The sequence below is a fragment of the Hyaena hyaena genome, unplaced genomic scaffold (genome assembly GCF_003009895.1).
Source record: "Hyaena hyaena isolate Hyena2069 unplaced genomic scaffold, ASM300989v1 scaffold_1008, whole genome shotgun sequence".
NCBI lineage: Eukaryota > Metazoa > Chordata > Mammalia > Carnivora > Hyaenidae > Hyaena > Hyaena hyaena.
The window spans coordinates 268,259-283,331 of NW_024081641.1; the positions used below are offsets into that span (position 1 = coordinate 268,259).

At 35.6% G+C, this 15,073-nt stretch overlaps 1 protein-coding gene across 2 annotated transcripts in view; it reads left to right on the forward strand.

The window, feature by feature from the left end:
- VTA1 (vesicle trafficking 1) overlaps positions 1-14,700 on the forward strand; it is a 63,255-nt gene extending 48,555 nt beyond the window's left edge. For both annotated transcript variants that reach the window (XM_039221762.1, XM_039221763.1), the window contains 3 exons: positions 1,707-1,880; positions 7,848-7,928; positions 13,354-14,700. In XM_039221762.1, coding sequence (XP_039077693.1) covers positions 1,707-1,880; positions 7,848-7,928; positions 13,354-13,499 — 401 coding nt within the window. In that variant the 3' untranslated portion in view covers positions 13,500-14,700. The remainder of the gene's footprint in view (positions 1-1,706; positions 1,881-7,847; positions 7,929-13,353) is intronic.
- The last annotated feature ends 373 nt before the right edge of the window (positions 14,701-15,073 follow it).

Genomic DNA, 15,073 nt, shown 5'->3' on the forward strand with positions numbered 1-15,073 from the left:
CTTTCATTCATTATGACTACATTTTTTTTTCTGTGATTTTGAACATATTTATAGTACCTGCTTTAATATTATTATTATTTTACTAATTTTTATATCTAGGTCATTTGTGGGTCTATTTCTATGTACTCTCTTTTTCACCTGACTCTGGTCACATTTTCTTCCACCCTCCCCCTCATATTTCTATTAATTTTTATTGTTGATCACATCATGTAGCTCCTTTGCATTTTATTATCTTCCCCTGCAAGTTCTTGCTTATTGTTCTAATGGGCAGTTAACTTGCCTGAACTCAAACACGATCCTTCTTACTTTCAACTTAAAGGCTGTTTCTTTTACCAGAACCCTGGAGAGTCTTTCCGGACTATGCACACATAATTCAGGGTTGTACAGTATTTAGTTGGGGTTCATGCACACATTTCAAGGCTCACTTCTTTCCAGCTCTTTCTTTTGCTCAGACTGTTGAGTGCCTGCAGGTGAAAAGCCACATGAGAGCAGATCTTGCCTGGTGAGATTTCCTCTCCCAGGGGCCATCCTCACTTTAGTTTCTACCAGCTTTGTCACTTTCTCGGGCCTTTAAACATTGGATGGAGGGCTTCCTTCCTGTCTTCAGGTAGGATGAATAAATGTTACAGTTCTCTAATAGAGAAAATTATTTTAATGTATATAAAGTATAAATCATCTACACAGTTACTCAGTAACATGTATCTCAGAGTGGGTAGATTTTTGGTTACTTAAAATTATCTACATTGGATATATAATGTGGTTATGATCAGACAAAAAAGTTATTTAAAAAGTTGATAGGAAATAAATTGATTTCAGATATCTGTTGCTCTAGCTTGCATTTCAAATTACTAAGATTCCCAAAAGTGGCTTATTGTCATTTTTTTCTTTTCTTTTTCTTTTCTTTTTTTTTTTTTTCATGTTTGGGCAGTAGGAGGGGGAGAAAGAGAAGAAGACAGAGGATCTGAAGCAGGCTCTGTGTTGACAACAGAGAGCCTGATGTGGGGCTCAAACCCATGAGCTGTGAGATCATGACCTCATAAGTCGGACACTTAACTTAGCCATCCAGGTGCCTCACTAATTGTCAGTTTTAAATAGACTATCAACATTTAATTTTCTCAAGGTAGTTATCACTTTCAGCTAATAATATAGTATATTTTAAGTCTTTATCTCAAAACTTCTTAACACCAGCCTCTTACTACTCCTTTCTGTGCAGGTAGCTCAATGTGACATTTCATTCCTTTGTTTTTTGTTGATTAACCTAATACTCGAACAACAAACACACAGGTAATCATTTTATGGCTAGTTTAAACAACAAATACTAAAAGGCCACTGTCAGAAAAATAAAGTTCTTATGGATAGCATTAAATGTGACACATTTTAACAAATGTATCCTGTTTTTCATAAGTTTAAAGAGTGAGTTTAAAGAAAGTTTATTTTTAAGAAAAAGATACTATATGCAAAGATTTTATATAATTGTAAAAAGTATTAACTTAAAAGCAGTGACAATCATACTGTCAGGCACAATTAAGTGTTTCAAAAAAGAAAACAGTTAAAACTAGTATTTCCAGAGATAAAACCTGCTTATCAACTGCATTAAATAGAATTACATTTGAAGGTCTGTCGTATCTGTGTAACAAAATAAGAATATTTGGCATATTTATTTCAAAATACCTGATTTCACTTAACATATATATATTATATAATAGATGTTGAAGAAACAGAAGATGGTGGAGCCACACCCCTGCCTACCCAGCCACCCCCGCCGTCATCTTCAACCTATGACCCAGGCAGCATGCCGGCTGGCAGCTTCACGGGCGTCCAAATCCCCCCTGGGGCACACGCTCCTGCCAACACGCCAGCGGAAGTGCCACCCAGCGCAGGTGGGATATTAACGTTAACCAGTTTTGAACTCTTCTTTCATAAATAAGAACCGCACTTCTTCTCGTGTCCATGCATCACAGTGATGGTCATAAAACATGATAAGATCTTTAAATTCTATTTGAGCCCACAAAAAATGTTGAATCCTTTTTGTTGAAGTTTTAATGGTAATTGTCTTTAGTTTTTTGAGAAATGACAAAGCATTTAATTATGTTACTATTAACCTTATATATTTTATGACTAAGAATTTCTGTGCTTTTCGTGTGTGGTGTTATTTTCTTTTTTCCCCTCCCTTTCTTTGCCCTTCACTGTTATTCAAGATTAGCAGGGAGGTGAGCCTGGTCTATTACAGGAAATGTTGGTCAGCGGCCCACTGTATGAGCAAGATTTCATTTTTCTTGCTTTATTTCCTTAGGACCTGACCTCTGCCCTCAACATAGACAGTGTTAATGTAGAGAGCAGGCACTGAGGCACAGAATCTCAATAGCAACGGAATCACAGAAAACTGTAAAGAGGGGATTTGGGTTGTTTCTTTTTAATATTACAGTTGACTAAAGGAAAAAAAAGGGAAGTGATATCTACTATCCTTGAATAAATCAGTACCATAGGTCTGTACTTTCATGGAATAGATCTGACAACACTAGTCTCTAGTAATGCCAGTGTCAGTTAATAAAAGATAATTTTTAAAATTGCAGGCATTTACTTTTATTGTTGACAAAATGTCACCCTTACTTTCAAATAGAAGGGTATTTAAAACCATAATTTACATCTCGCATTTTTTCCAAAAATTATTCTTAACAGTATTTCTTTTATCTCAGCATAAATATAGTCTATGGTAGTAAACTGTACCAACATTTCAAAATATATTTTTTTTAATGTTTATCTTTTTTAGAGAGAGCATGTGTGCAAGGAAGGGAGGGACAGAGAGAGAATCCCAAGCAGGCTCCCTGCTGTCAGCACAGAGCATGACATGGGGCTCGATCTCACCATGAACCATGAGATCATGACCTAAGTTGAGATCAAGAGTCGGGCCCTTAACGAACTGAGCCACCCAGGCGCCCCCACACATTTCAGAATATTTAACCGATAGGATGAAACTCATTCTCTGAGCTCTGATTTCTATTGCATAACACACCATTACTTCATTGACTTTTAAATTTTCAGTCTCAGTTTCCCCAAACCATTTTAGGTTATTTTACGTGAGTTGAATAACATCCAAAAGTTTTCTACGTGACCACTGTAGCGCTAGCACCAGTTATTAACAGTTTCTTTCCTCCTATTTTATTTTATTTTATTTTTTAATGTTTTTAATGTTTTTTATTTACTTCTGAGAGAGAGAGAGAGAGAGAGAACGTGAGCAGGGGAGGGTCAGAGAGAGAGGGAGACACAGAATCTGAAGGCTCTAGGCTCTGAGCTGTCAGCACAGAGCCTGACATGGGGCTCGAACCCACGAACCTTGGGATCATGACCTGAGCCAAAGTCAGACCGCTCAACCGACTAAGCCACCCAGGCGCCCCTCTTTCCTCCTATTTTAAAACTTTTAGCTTTAAGGGTACCTGGTTCAGTGGCTCATTCGGTTGTGCGTCTGACTTCAGTGCAGGCCATGATCTCCCGCTTCAGAACCTCTGTCGCTCCCCCACTCCCAGCGCCTCCTTGACCCTCTTTCTCCCTCAAATCAATCAATCAAACAAACAAAAACTTTTTGTTTTATTTATTTATTTTTTAATGTTTTTTATTTATTTCTTAGAGAGAGAGAGAGCGTGAGTAGAGGAAGGTCAAAGAGAGAGGGAGGTACAGAATCTGAACAGGCTCCAGGCTCTGAGCTAGCTGTCAGCACAGAGCCCAATGTGGGGCTTGAACCCATGAACTGTGAGATCATGACCTGAGCCGAAGTCGGACGCTTAACCGACTGAGCCACCCAGGCATCCCCTAAAACTTTTAGTTTTATATTACCTGCAAGTATTGCTGTTATTTTCTCTTGAAGAATATTGATGAATATGATCATTTTAACACTGACCTCTTTAGTGTCATCATTCTGTATATTTTACCCTGACTTTGTCTTATGGTCTGTGTGATGGCTTAAATAGACAAACCAATTTGAGTTTTTTTTGTAAGTAAAATTTCATGGAACATGATTATAAATATCTTCTTTTCTTTTAGAAATGCTCTGTATTTCCAGAGTAGAATAATATAAGCAACAACAGCTACTTAGATGTATTTGCCTTAGGCTAATACTACTCTAATTATACTAGTGAATTTAAACACCAGCCAGGAGTCTCAAACACACCGGTTTTAGAAAATACAATGTATTTTGAAGTCAAATTGTATTGGTTATTAGTTCCTACCCCTTGCTTAACCGCAAACTCAACTGTTACACAGCTTCTCCCCACGTAAGTTTTGCCTCTTTCTAAAATGAAATTAATCATACCTCTCATTGTGATTTTAATTATTAAAGGGGAAAAGATTTGAAAATTCACTACTACTATGCCTAACACAAAATCAGTGTTCAGCAAATTAGTTTCCTTTTCCTTTTTTTTCTCTTCCTTCCTATTTCTGTGCCAAAGACAGAGTATTTAAGAGCAAGCTAATGAACACTTAAAATCATTTTGTGAATCAAGGGAAGTGTCACCTTTGGGGTAGGATACTGACCTTAAAAGTTGTATGATGGTTGTTGGTTTAGACAACATATCTTTGGGCAGTATTCTGGTATAGGCATATATATTTATTTAATATATAGTCCTACAGTGCATATGTAGAAGAGGGAAAGCTGATTTCTAGTCGGAGGGCAGAATTACGTTTTGTACAACAAAAGTGATCAAATATTAGTAGTTTCATATGTTCAGACTACCAGTATCTCCTGCTTAGGATATATTGAGGTAGTTTTCTATTAGGAAGTTTTCAGGCATAAACCGTGCATTTTGATCCAGTTAACTCTGGCATGAGCCTTATTTCTTTTTTCTCTTTTGTTCCTCAGAGTGAGCACATAAAACCAAGAACCTTGGAACTTTTTTAGGTTGAGGTTCTAATGCACTACTTTATGTGTACTCTTATAGACTTAGCATTTAAGTAAATACCATAGCTATTTTATAAATTAATTCTTACAGCAACTATATTAGAAATTGCTGGCCCTAATGTACATACTGTAAAGAAATTAAGCAATTGTCCCATGAAAATAAATGTACAGGCGTACCTGTTAGTGACAGAACTAAACTTGGAACCCAAGTCTTTCTGATTTTATGTTTTTGGCACCTCCTTTCTCTTCCTCCAATGAACTAAAACCCTGTTAAATCAAAATCTACTTCTCCCATCTAATATTTTGCCCCTTAATATTGGTTTGAGATTTTGGAATCTCCTCTTAGCTGGCAGATTTTTTTTCTATTATATTTAAAACAGTAAAAAAAAAAAAGTCCCCAGTTGCCTAATAGCAAATGAAATAACATTTCTAGTTTATAAATATAGCAGATGTTTCCCCTCTTACTCACTTTAAGATTGATTTACTTTCCCTCATATAAAGATCCCGGATGCACTTTTATCAAAGGGAAATCCTTAAGATAGCTGAAAAGAATAGTATTTACTAATATACGGTTTTTAGTTCTTCCATGAAAACGCACCAGGGTGCAAGGAGGGCAGCGATAAGGATTGTTTAAGCAGGGGGAGTGTTGGCCTCTTGTATTTAACCGCCGTGGACTCTCCGATGTCAGTGATGGAGCGGATGGCTTTTTCTTTCTCTTGAAAATACTGTAAATACTAAGGAAGAAGGTCTCAGTAATAAATCTAAATTGATTCAGTATTAGAATTATTTTATAATTAATGCCAGCCTTTTGATTATAAATGTAGCTCAGCACATATGTAGATCAAAAACTTAGCTCTTTTATGTGTTGTTCTTTTAAGTATCAGTACTACATAGGAGTTCTCCTATACAGCTTTCAAAGTTGTTAATATTTTGTCCTAATCACTTCTATCAATGCCATTTTCCATGATTATACTGAGGTTTTACTTAACACAATCCTCCTGTTTTGTTACCTTTGCTTACAGTGTAGACAGCATGTCTTTCTCCAGATACTACTCCTCAGGGCTCTGTTTAACTATACTTTTTGGATCACCTTCTAGTTTTCTAACCAATACCTATTTCTCCCTTTTCAGAATCCCCACATCATGTAGACAATAGAACAATTCAGTACGTATTTAGAAATGTGTTGATGTTTACTTCTTGAATGTATATTAATGCCATTTAATAGGCCATGTAAACATCTACTTAAAAATTAACCAGAAGTTACTTGTTAATGCTTCTTTTTGTTAAATTACAGAAAGAAAGGATATTTCCAACACAGTTCTGCTTTCCCCATGAACATCTTTATGGTCACATCATTCCAACATACTGTAGTCTTGGGGGCTGCAATCCATTTGTGAATTGACAAATGAGAACTTTGCAAATCCCGAAAGAAAGAAAACTAGATTTGGGCATCTTGGAAAAGAAAAAAAAAAAAAGTAACATAAACCACAAGCCATTTTTACAATTTTAACAAGTATTTATGAGCCTGTGCTGGGCCTGTACACTAGGTCTCTGTGGGAACATGTCATGATGGCTGCCAAAGGGACCGGCCTTGGCTCGGGCATCATGACAAATGGAAGCAGCATATTCTTCCTCCTGCATGAGGCCTGCTGAGCAGCCTGTGTTGTCAGTTCAAGTCTTAGTTGAAGGACTGTGACCAGAAGTTCTTAATAAAATACAGAATACATATTTTTTTTAGTATTGCTTAAATAAAATTTTACTACATAACTTAATTTTCTGTGTAGATTCTATTTTGTTCTTGTTAATTAATGTTGTCTACTTGGTCATATGAAGATACACAAATAAGCATTTCAAAGTTAATAAGAAGATGCTGATTGGGGCGCCTGGGTGGCTCAGTTGGTTAAGTGTCCAACTTTGGCTCACGTCATGATCTCAAGTTTCATAGGTTCTAGCCCCACGTCAGGCTCTGTGCGTACAGCTCGGAGCCTGGAGCATGCTTTGGATCCTGTGTCTCCCTCTCTGCCCTTCCCCGCTCATGCTCTGTCTCTCTCTCTCAAAAATAAACATTAAAGATTTTTTTAAAAAATAACAAGATGCTGATTAATAAAAATATTCCTTCTCCATAGAGAAAGGGATTTGCTTGGAGGATTTAATTTAGGCAGAAACACAACTTAGCAAGGAATGGCAATGATATCTAGACTGGTCTGCTCATTTTTTTAACATTAATATGAAAAAGAGATAGTCATGTCCCTCTGCTTTAGATACTTCAAAGCACTACACTTGACTGGGTAGTCTCTGAAGGTCCCACCCAAATGTTGCATTCCCTTGTTAATGGTATTTATAATGTGCCTTTAAAAATTAGCAAGTTTTGTGGGAACGGTTATGTCAGATGTCAATAGTTTAATATATTTGGTTAGCAGTTATTAAAATCAAGCAAGAGATAGTCATTAAATTGGTCAGTTCAAAATTTGTATGTCACCCAAATTTTTTCTATGAATAAATTCATACACATATATTGTATATATGTATACAATGTATAAGAATATTCACTGTAGTGTTATCTATAGTAGCAAAAGAATGAAAGCCACCTAAATGTCCATCAGTAAAGCACTGCTTTATAAATTGTGACTCATACATGAAATGGAACACTTATGTAGACATGTAAATTAATAAGGTAGATTCCTAAAACATATTAACTGAAAAATGCACAAAATAGTATAGCATGCAGACATATTACCATTTGCATTAACTGTGTACATAAGCACTCAAAATGTATTTTCCTGCATATTTTTCCATTGCAGCTTCCAACATCAAATAAATATGTCCAATTATAATTCATTAAGGTTTAGAAATACTAATTAAGAAACGAAATTCCTTCATGACCCTTTAAATGCTTTCATAGGGTATAATTAAGAGGTGTAACTTTAATACCCATTTGTGCTTTTCTGATATGCAGGTGTAACAAGTAATACTATCCAGCCTACTCCACAGACGATTCCGGCTATTGATCCCGCACTTTTCAGTACAGTGTCCCAGGGTAAGTCAGCTGTTTTTTGTGATGTATTGTATCTCCTGTTTTGGGTATTTTTTTGTAATTTTACCTTAAGAGTGTTGTATATTTGAATGCCTGGGTAATTTGAAACACATTTCTTTGAATGCTCTGTTCACTAGATTCTCCAGTGAGCCAAGGTTGTTTCATATTATCCAAAATACCTAACTTTGAAGGCATTCCCTTTTTTTTTTTTTTAAGTTTTACTGTTCCATTTTTTATATACTGCTGGATATAGTGGCACAAACATATAGCCAAAGCAATCATGAAAGCTTACACTAGATTACTTTGGTTCAGAATTATCATGTGTTATGATTATGATCTTCCTTATCTACATTAAATTATTAGGTTATCCAAAAAGAGAACTGATCATAGTTGAAAACAAGAACAAAAAAGAACCTGTAATAACTGGCAAATTACCCAAGAACACAATGGAGAATATTTATCTGTTATAGATATATCACCTGCCCAGTGAATACCATATTCCTCTGTTAATCTTGGTTTCCAGACTCCCCTCTATTAATCCCACTCAGTTTTAAAAGTTCTGTCTAAAATCTGCTGTGAAAATAATCTGAAAAAGACAAATCAGTGACACAGTAGGGAATCTGGAAACCAGACCACACAATATGGAAATTATAAAGGTGGCATTTGGATCAATGTTGTGAGAATATATATTCAAAAGTGATGTTACAACAGTTGGTTATCAGGAAAAAATATACATTAGATACTGTCTCCCAGTTCTCGTATCTGATTTAGTTGCATCTTTTTTTTAAATTTTTTTTTAATGTTTTATCCATTTCTGAGAGAGAAAGAGACAGCATGAGCAGGGGAGGGTCAGAGAGAGGGGGAGACATGGAGTCCAAAACAGGCTCCAGGCTCTGAGCTGGCTATTAGCACAGAGCCCGACGCAGGGCTCAAACCCGTGAACTACAAGATCATGACCTGAGCCGAAGTTGGACACCTAACTGACTGAGCCACCCAAGCACCCCTGATATAGTTGCATCTTAACAGGCTTGACTAATAAATTCCACACCACAGAAGATTCCCTCTTCCCCATTATGTTCTTAAAATGCAACTAATAGACCGGGAGGAAATTGAAACTTAAAAATAAGGAATTAATGTCCAGAGCATATATAAAGAGCTTCTACAAATGAATAACTAAAACTCAATTCAGAAAAAAACCAGGCAGAGAATGTGGCCAGTAACGCAGATAAGCAGGGCACACGTGAAAGCATGCCTAGCCGTGCTAACAGTCAGGAAGGCTGAGAGTCGGAAGGAGTTTGGTTTTATGTCAATAGATAAAAAAATATTCTAAAGGATTGATAATCTGCAGAGTCATTGAAGACCTAGGGAATGACTCTTGGCATGCCGTTGCTGAGAAGTATACATTAGTAAAGTTTTTTACAGCAGTATTATTTATGTCACTATCAGAATGACAAATGTAATTTTTTTTTACCCTGCTATATTCCACTTTGAGGATTCTGTCTCAAAGAAATACTTAGACATGAGCTCCAAACATATTTACAAGGGTATGGAATTTCAACATCCTCGTAGTAGTAGAAAATAATCTTGTGGGATTATTTAATAATAATGGGAAGGTCCATTTGTCCTTTGGACTACTGAGCACGTGTTAAAAAAGAGTATAATAACTCTGACATTAAAAGATCTCCTATCATCATTAATTAAAAAAGCAGGCTGCAGAACATTCTGTATAGTATGACCCTGTTTAGGAAAAAAAAGCTCCATCACCCTTCATGTACAAATGTGTTTAAGTACATAGAAAAATTCTAGAGAATGCACAGACCAAAACTTGTAGTCTCATAGCCATCACTAGCTTCACCACCTCTAATACTCCCTAAACCCCTTTGCTGCTACATTTTTCTCTTTAGTGCTTAGTATTCATCACCTTTTAATACCCATATTATATGTGTGTTAATATTAAGATATTTAATATATTTACAGTCAGTTTGTGGCTGACTGTGGGGAGGAGAATGGGATTGGAAAGGTGGTAGATGCGAAGCAGAGTGTCCCCCTTTTTAACTGGTTTATATAGTATTAGAATGTGAATAACAGCTTACCTTATACATTTTTTTGAGGATTAAATGGAACGTCTGAAAAGTATTTAGCACAGTGCCTGATGCGATCAAATTCTGCTTCAAATCATTACTGCTGTTGCCATTTTTAAGTGACGTATCTTGGATATAAGGCTTCAGTACTGAGCTGTTTTCTGGGTATCAGATGGTTCCCCTATGATTCTGCCTGTGCTTTCCATTCAAGTCAGAGGATAATAGAGTCCACTAGGGTGAGATTATCCAAAGTCTCTGACATGACTCTCTAAAATTACCAAATTAGATAGGAAAGAGTCTCTAAAGACCCATTTTGGGAATTTTTACGATAATATATTCTATGCTCTGTCATGACATGAGATAAATCAACCTTGGAAATGGATTCTTATATCAACTGAGCATGCAGGGATTTGTCTTTACACCAAAAATGGTCTCTTTGATCCAGTGCTGACCCGGGCTCTGTCTGCTGCAATAGGGAACTTCACTAATAGCTCTAGCTGCCTGCCGCCTTCTTGTCCTGCCCTGTAAAGGAGCAGAGCAGCCCCGTGATGGGGACTGTCTTGCCTAAAGCCATCGGGAACATATTAAGCATAGAGTTCAGAAAAGAGATGTTCTGCTAGACGACCTCTCTAATCCGTTAAACACCTTTTAGGTCCACAATATGCTCTCTCTCTGGTGTGATTAGGGCCTCTAGTAAATTTTAGTAAATTGGAAAAACAGCTTCTATATGGGTGCATTAAGCAGTATTTACAGTATCAGATACTGAAATTGAACAGTTCTCTTCTTATGTGTTATTCAGTTTCTAACTGCTAATTTAAAAGAATCATAATTAAGAAGATTTTATTTTTTTAATTTGAAAGTTTAATGACATGTTTTATTATTGATGGCTCTTAGATGATTTTTTTTTATTTTTTTATGTTTTTTATTTATTTCTGAGAGAGAGGGAGAGACAGCCTGAACAGGGGAGGGTCAGAGAAAGGGAGACACAGAATCCGAAACAGGCTCCAGGCTTTGAGCTAGCTTTCAGCACAGAGCCCAATGCAGAGCTGGAACCCATGAACCGTGAGATCATGACCTGAACCAAAGTCAGATCTTTAACCAACTGAGCCACAGAGGTGCCCCAGATGATATTTGTTAAATGAAGGAAAGCCTGAAGTGTTACAAAATAGCAAAAGTAACTATTTGACATGGCTTTTTAAGTTCTTTTAACTATTGAAAATAAATCTAACATCTCTCTATAAATCTGTAAGTTACATTTTGTATCTGAATGTGTAAGATGGTTAATATCTAGTATTTTATCTGATAGTTACATAATTTTATACATGTTTTTAAGATAAATATTATATATCTTTAATGATACTTTTCTGTTAAAAAACTTTCCTTCACATTTTCTGAATACTTGTGTTTTAAGATAGTTTTATCATTGGTCGATAAGTTTAGTTTGTAAAAACTAAAATAGTCACAGAGTTCTTGCCACTACAGACATCTGATCAATAAATAAGTGGTATGTCAGCAAACAGTGCTAAGGCTGATGCTATAAAAATATTCATTCTGTGCACTGGGGCTTTCCAGCAAGGCCAGTAAATTCTAGATGGATGCCCTACATAGTTAAAAATTGCCCTGAGATAAGAGAACAGGCTGTTAAAGTACAAAATGATTAGTGGGGTAAACCCAGTTTTCAAAGGTGTCTCATGCACCCAGATAGTGTGTCTAGCTCTAGATGACCAGAGTCTCTTAATATACTTGGAAAAAACTTGGAAAATCTAGTAGGTATTTTCAACACAGCCTAAAGTGTCCTAACTAATTGTGAGTAGAACTGCAACCTAATTGTTTTTTAGGTTTAAGGGTAACAAATACCAAGTCACTAAATACTAAAAGAATTATGGAGAACTTTTTTTTTTTAATATATAATTGCATTTTACTAGTTTATTGATTTGTATTTCTTGCTTTTTAAGCAAGACTGAAACTTCAGAAAATTGAAGTAAGTTCTGTCAAAATTGGAATGTGTAGTCTCTTATTCACAACAGTAAGATCAACCATTATAACTTTAATAATATTCAACAAGTATTTGAAGAATTTATATGTAGCACACTGGCTAGTTACCATATGTAGATATATGTATATTCTCTTAAAATCTGAAATTAATGTATAATTCTGTATGAACTTGATTCATTTTTAAATGTAGGAAATAGTATAAAGTAGGAACATATGCATTCATTAAAGTTATTCAGCACTTATGGGTCCCTGGCCCTGCCCTAGAAACTTTAGGATCCATTATTCCAAAACTCTTGTGAAAACTTTAAAGAAAATAATAATATGGATCAGACTTAGTGTCCAGATACCTGGAGTTGTTACCTACTTTGAAGTCCTTACCTAGGCAATGTCGAAGTTGTATGCTATATATGTTAATTAAAGGTAACTAAACAAAGATAGTCTATTTGTAAGTATGAACTTAGAATTTGAAATTATTTGTTCATTATATTCTGTACCCCAACTTCCTATCAGTTCTTTTTAGAATCTCATAAAAAATTGTAAAGAAAATGGTATTTCAAAAGATAAGACATAAAGTCAGTTTTTAATTTCACCTTTAGAAATATATGTTCAGGTATATTCAAATCTTAGATGAAATGTTTTTAGTATTTTGGTTTTTTTTACCCAGGTTATTTAGTTGGGCATTATCCATATTAATCATATGTGTAACTGGAAAACTTGCTGAGACTAAGTTTTGGACATAATTTGTAAAGGTTGTTCACTTGTTGAATTTTGTAGTTTAATGATGATAGTATCTTAGTTAAACCTTAGAGGTTTCTATATGGATAGCACAAAAATGCAAAATATTTTCATACTAAAATAAAATTTAAACGGCTTATTTAAATTTTAAACTAATGTTTGTTATTTATTTTTTTCATTGAGAATTATATTTATATTCTAGTTCAAATGAGGGCTGAATGGTTTAGTCTGTGTGTATTGTTCCATGAAAAGAGAGGCTCGGCGTTTCTAGCATAAACACCGAAGCTCCTGTCCTTATTTTACACAGAGTATATTTTTTTTGCAATTAATTTACCAAAATATAAAGGCCTCTAGTTTATTACTTTGGGAGAAAATATTTTCATAAATACACACATATTTACATATTGTGTACTGCCATGTGTATAGGTATATGAGTAAGAAAAAAATTGAAAAGCATGGAAAAGACTTATTTAAATCCACCTGGGGCTGAAAACAGCCTTCATGTTTTTATATAACCTTAAATATTTTTTATAAATTTAAACATAAGTATCTACCAAACCTAATAGAATACGTTTTCTCTTCTTAGAGCTATCTTAATTATTCTGTTTTCCCTCCAGCGGATATCCGTCTGACACCAGAGGACTTTGCCAGGGCTCAGAAATACTGCAAGTACGCGGGCAGCGCCCTGCAGTACGAAGACGTCAGCACGGCCGTGCAGAATCTGCAGAAGGCCCTCAAGTTGCTAACTACAGGCAGAGAATGAAGCTTTTGTACCGCACGTCGGTGCATTCTGGCTTAAAGAACTAACAGTCCATTACTCTCTCCTCAGCCTATCAGGAACACAGTTTTAAGGAAGACTTCAGTTGCATTGACTATAACAATGAAATCTGTGTCCCTGTATCAGATTCCTGTTGAAGCATTCAGCAGCAGTCTCAGCCAGTTTTCATTGTCCATTTAGTGGATCCAGTAATCTCCGGGTGTATCGGGCTGATGTTAGCAAGATCCTCAAAACCCCCATTGAACCCTGCTTCAGAGAATGAAATCCCACTTCTGTGAAATTCACATTGTATCTTAATATACATAACAAAGATTTTTAAAAATCTTATAATTTGGACACATAGGCTGTATTACTTTGCTATAAAATTCTAAATGTAACTTTCAATAGAAATTGCCAAAATATTCTACATTAGAGATCATGTCTCCCCCCCCCCCCCCCCCGGACTTATAAAACGAATATGGACATCCCAAACTGTTAGGTGAATTTGAAAGGGATTATGTTCAAAATTAAATTTATGTTCATGTTTAATAGAACTACATTAAAAGTAAAAATTGTTACAGAAGAAAACAAGGTAAAGAGGTAGAATCACTTTTAGACGTAAGAATAATGTTGGTTTCCCAGCAGCTTTCTCTTCTCCGTTGAAGCTTAAAGTGGATTGGTATTTATTCATAGGCAGCTTGACTGCATGTGTTAGGGAATGAAAAGAAGACATTTGTAGTTATGCCTGGAAACTTGGTGCTTTAAGTTCAGGTTCTCCTCTGCTGCTATGGAATGGATTCCATAAAGCGTAGAGCTCTGAGTGCTGCAGAAGAATATAAATTATGGGGAATCATGGACTTCCTGTGTGTCACCTACATTTGTGCTGTGTAAAAAATAAATACAAGGATTCTTTTAACTTGTTCAGCTTATTACAGAGCCAAATGTCTGTTTTAATTTGCATGCTAGAGTTGTCATTTTCTTTAAGTCCTTATGTTTAGTTACAGGAATATGGATGTTTCTGTAGTGAAAGGCGAACAATTTTTTTAAAAAGGGAGGTAAATTTGCCAAATTTACCTGGAATTTATCTGGTCCATTTGATTCATCCCACTGAGATTGGAGTCATTTAACGTAGGGGTCCACAAACTATGTATGGGCAGACCACCTGTTGTGTAAATAAAGTTTTATTGAACTAAAGCCTTACCCATTATTTATGTTTAATCTCTGGTTGCTTCCCTGACTACAGAATTACATGGCCTGCAAGTCTAAAATATTTACTCCTTGGCTCTTTAAGAAAACATTTGCTGAACTGTTCTAACAGTCTGTTGCAAAGAAGGTGAATCATTAACTCATAACCATTCGTCTTTCATTTTTTCTTTGCTTAAGTATAAAGTTATTGCATAGCGTTTGATAGGATGAATACTCAGAATAAACTCTTGTAAATCATTGCAAAAACAAGCCCCACAAACCATGCCTCCTGAAAAACGTTCTCATACCTTTTACAACTAAATTCCTATAGCATTTGTGGAGTTCAGCATTTGCGTCTAGAACTCCAGTGCTCTGGAACATTCCTCTAGCACTTT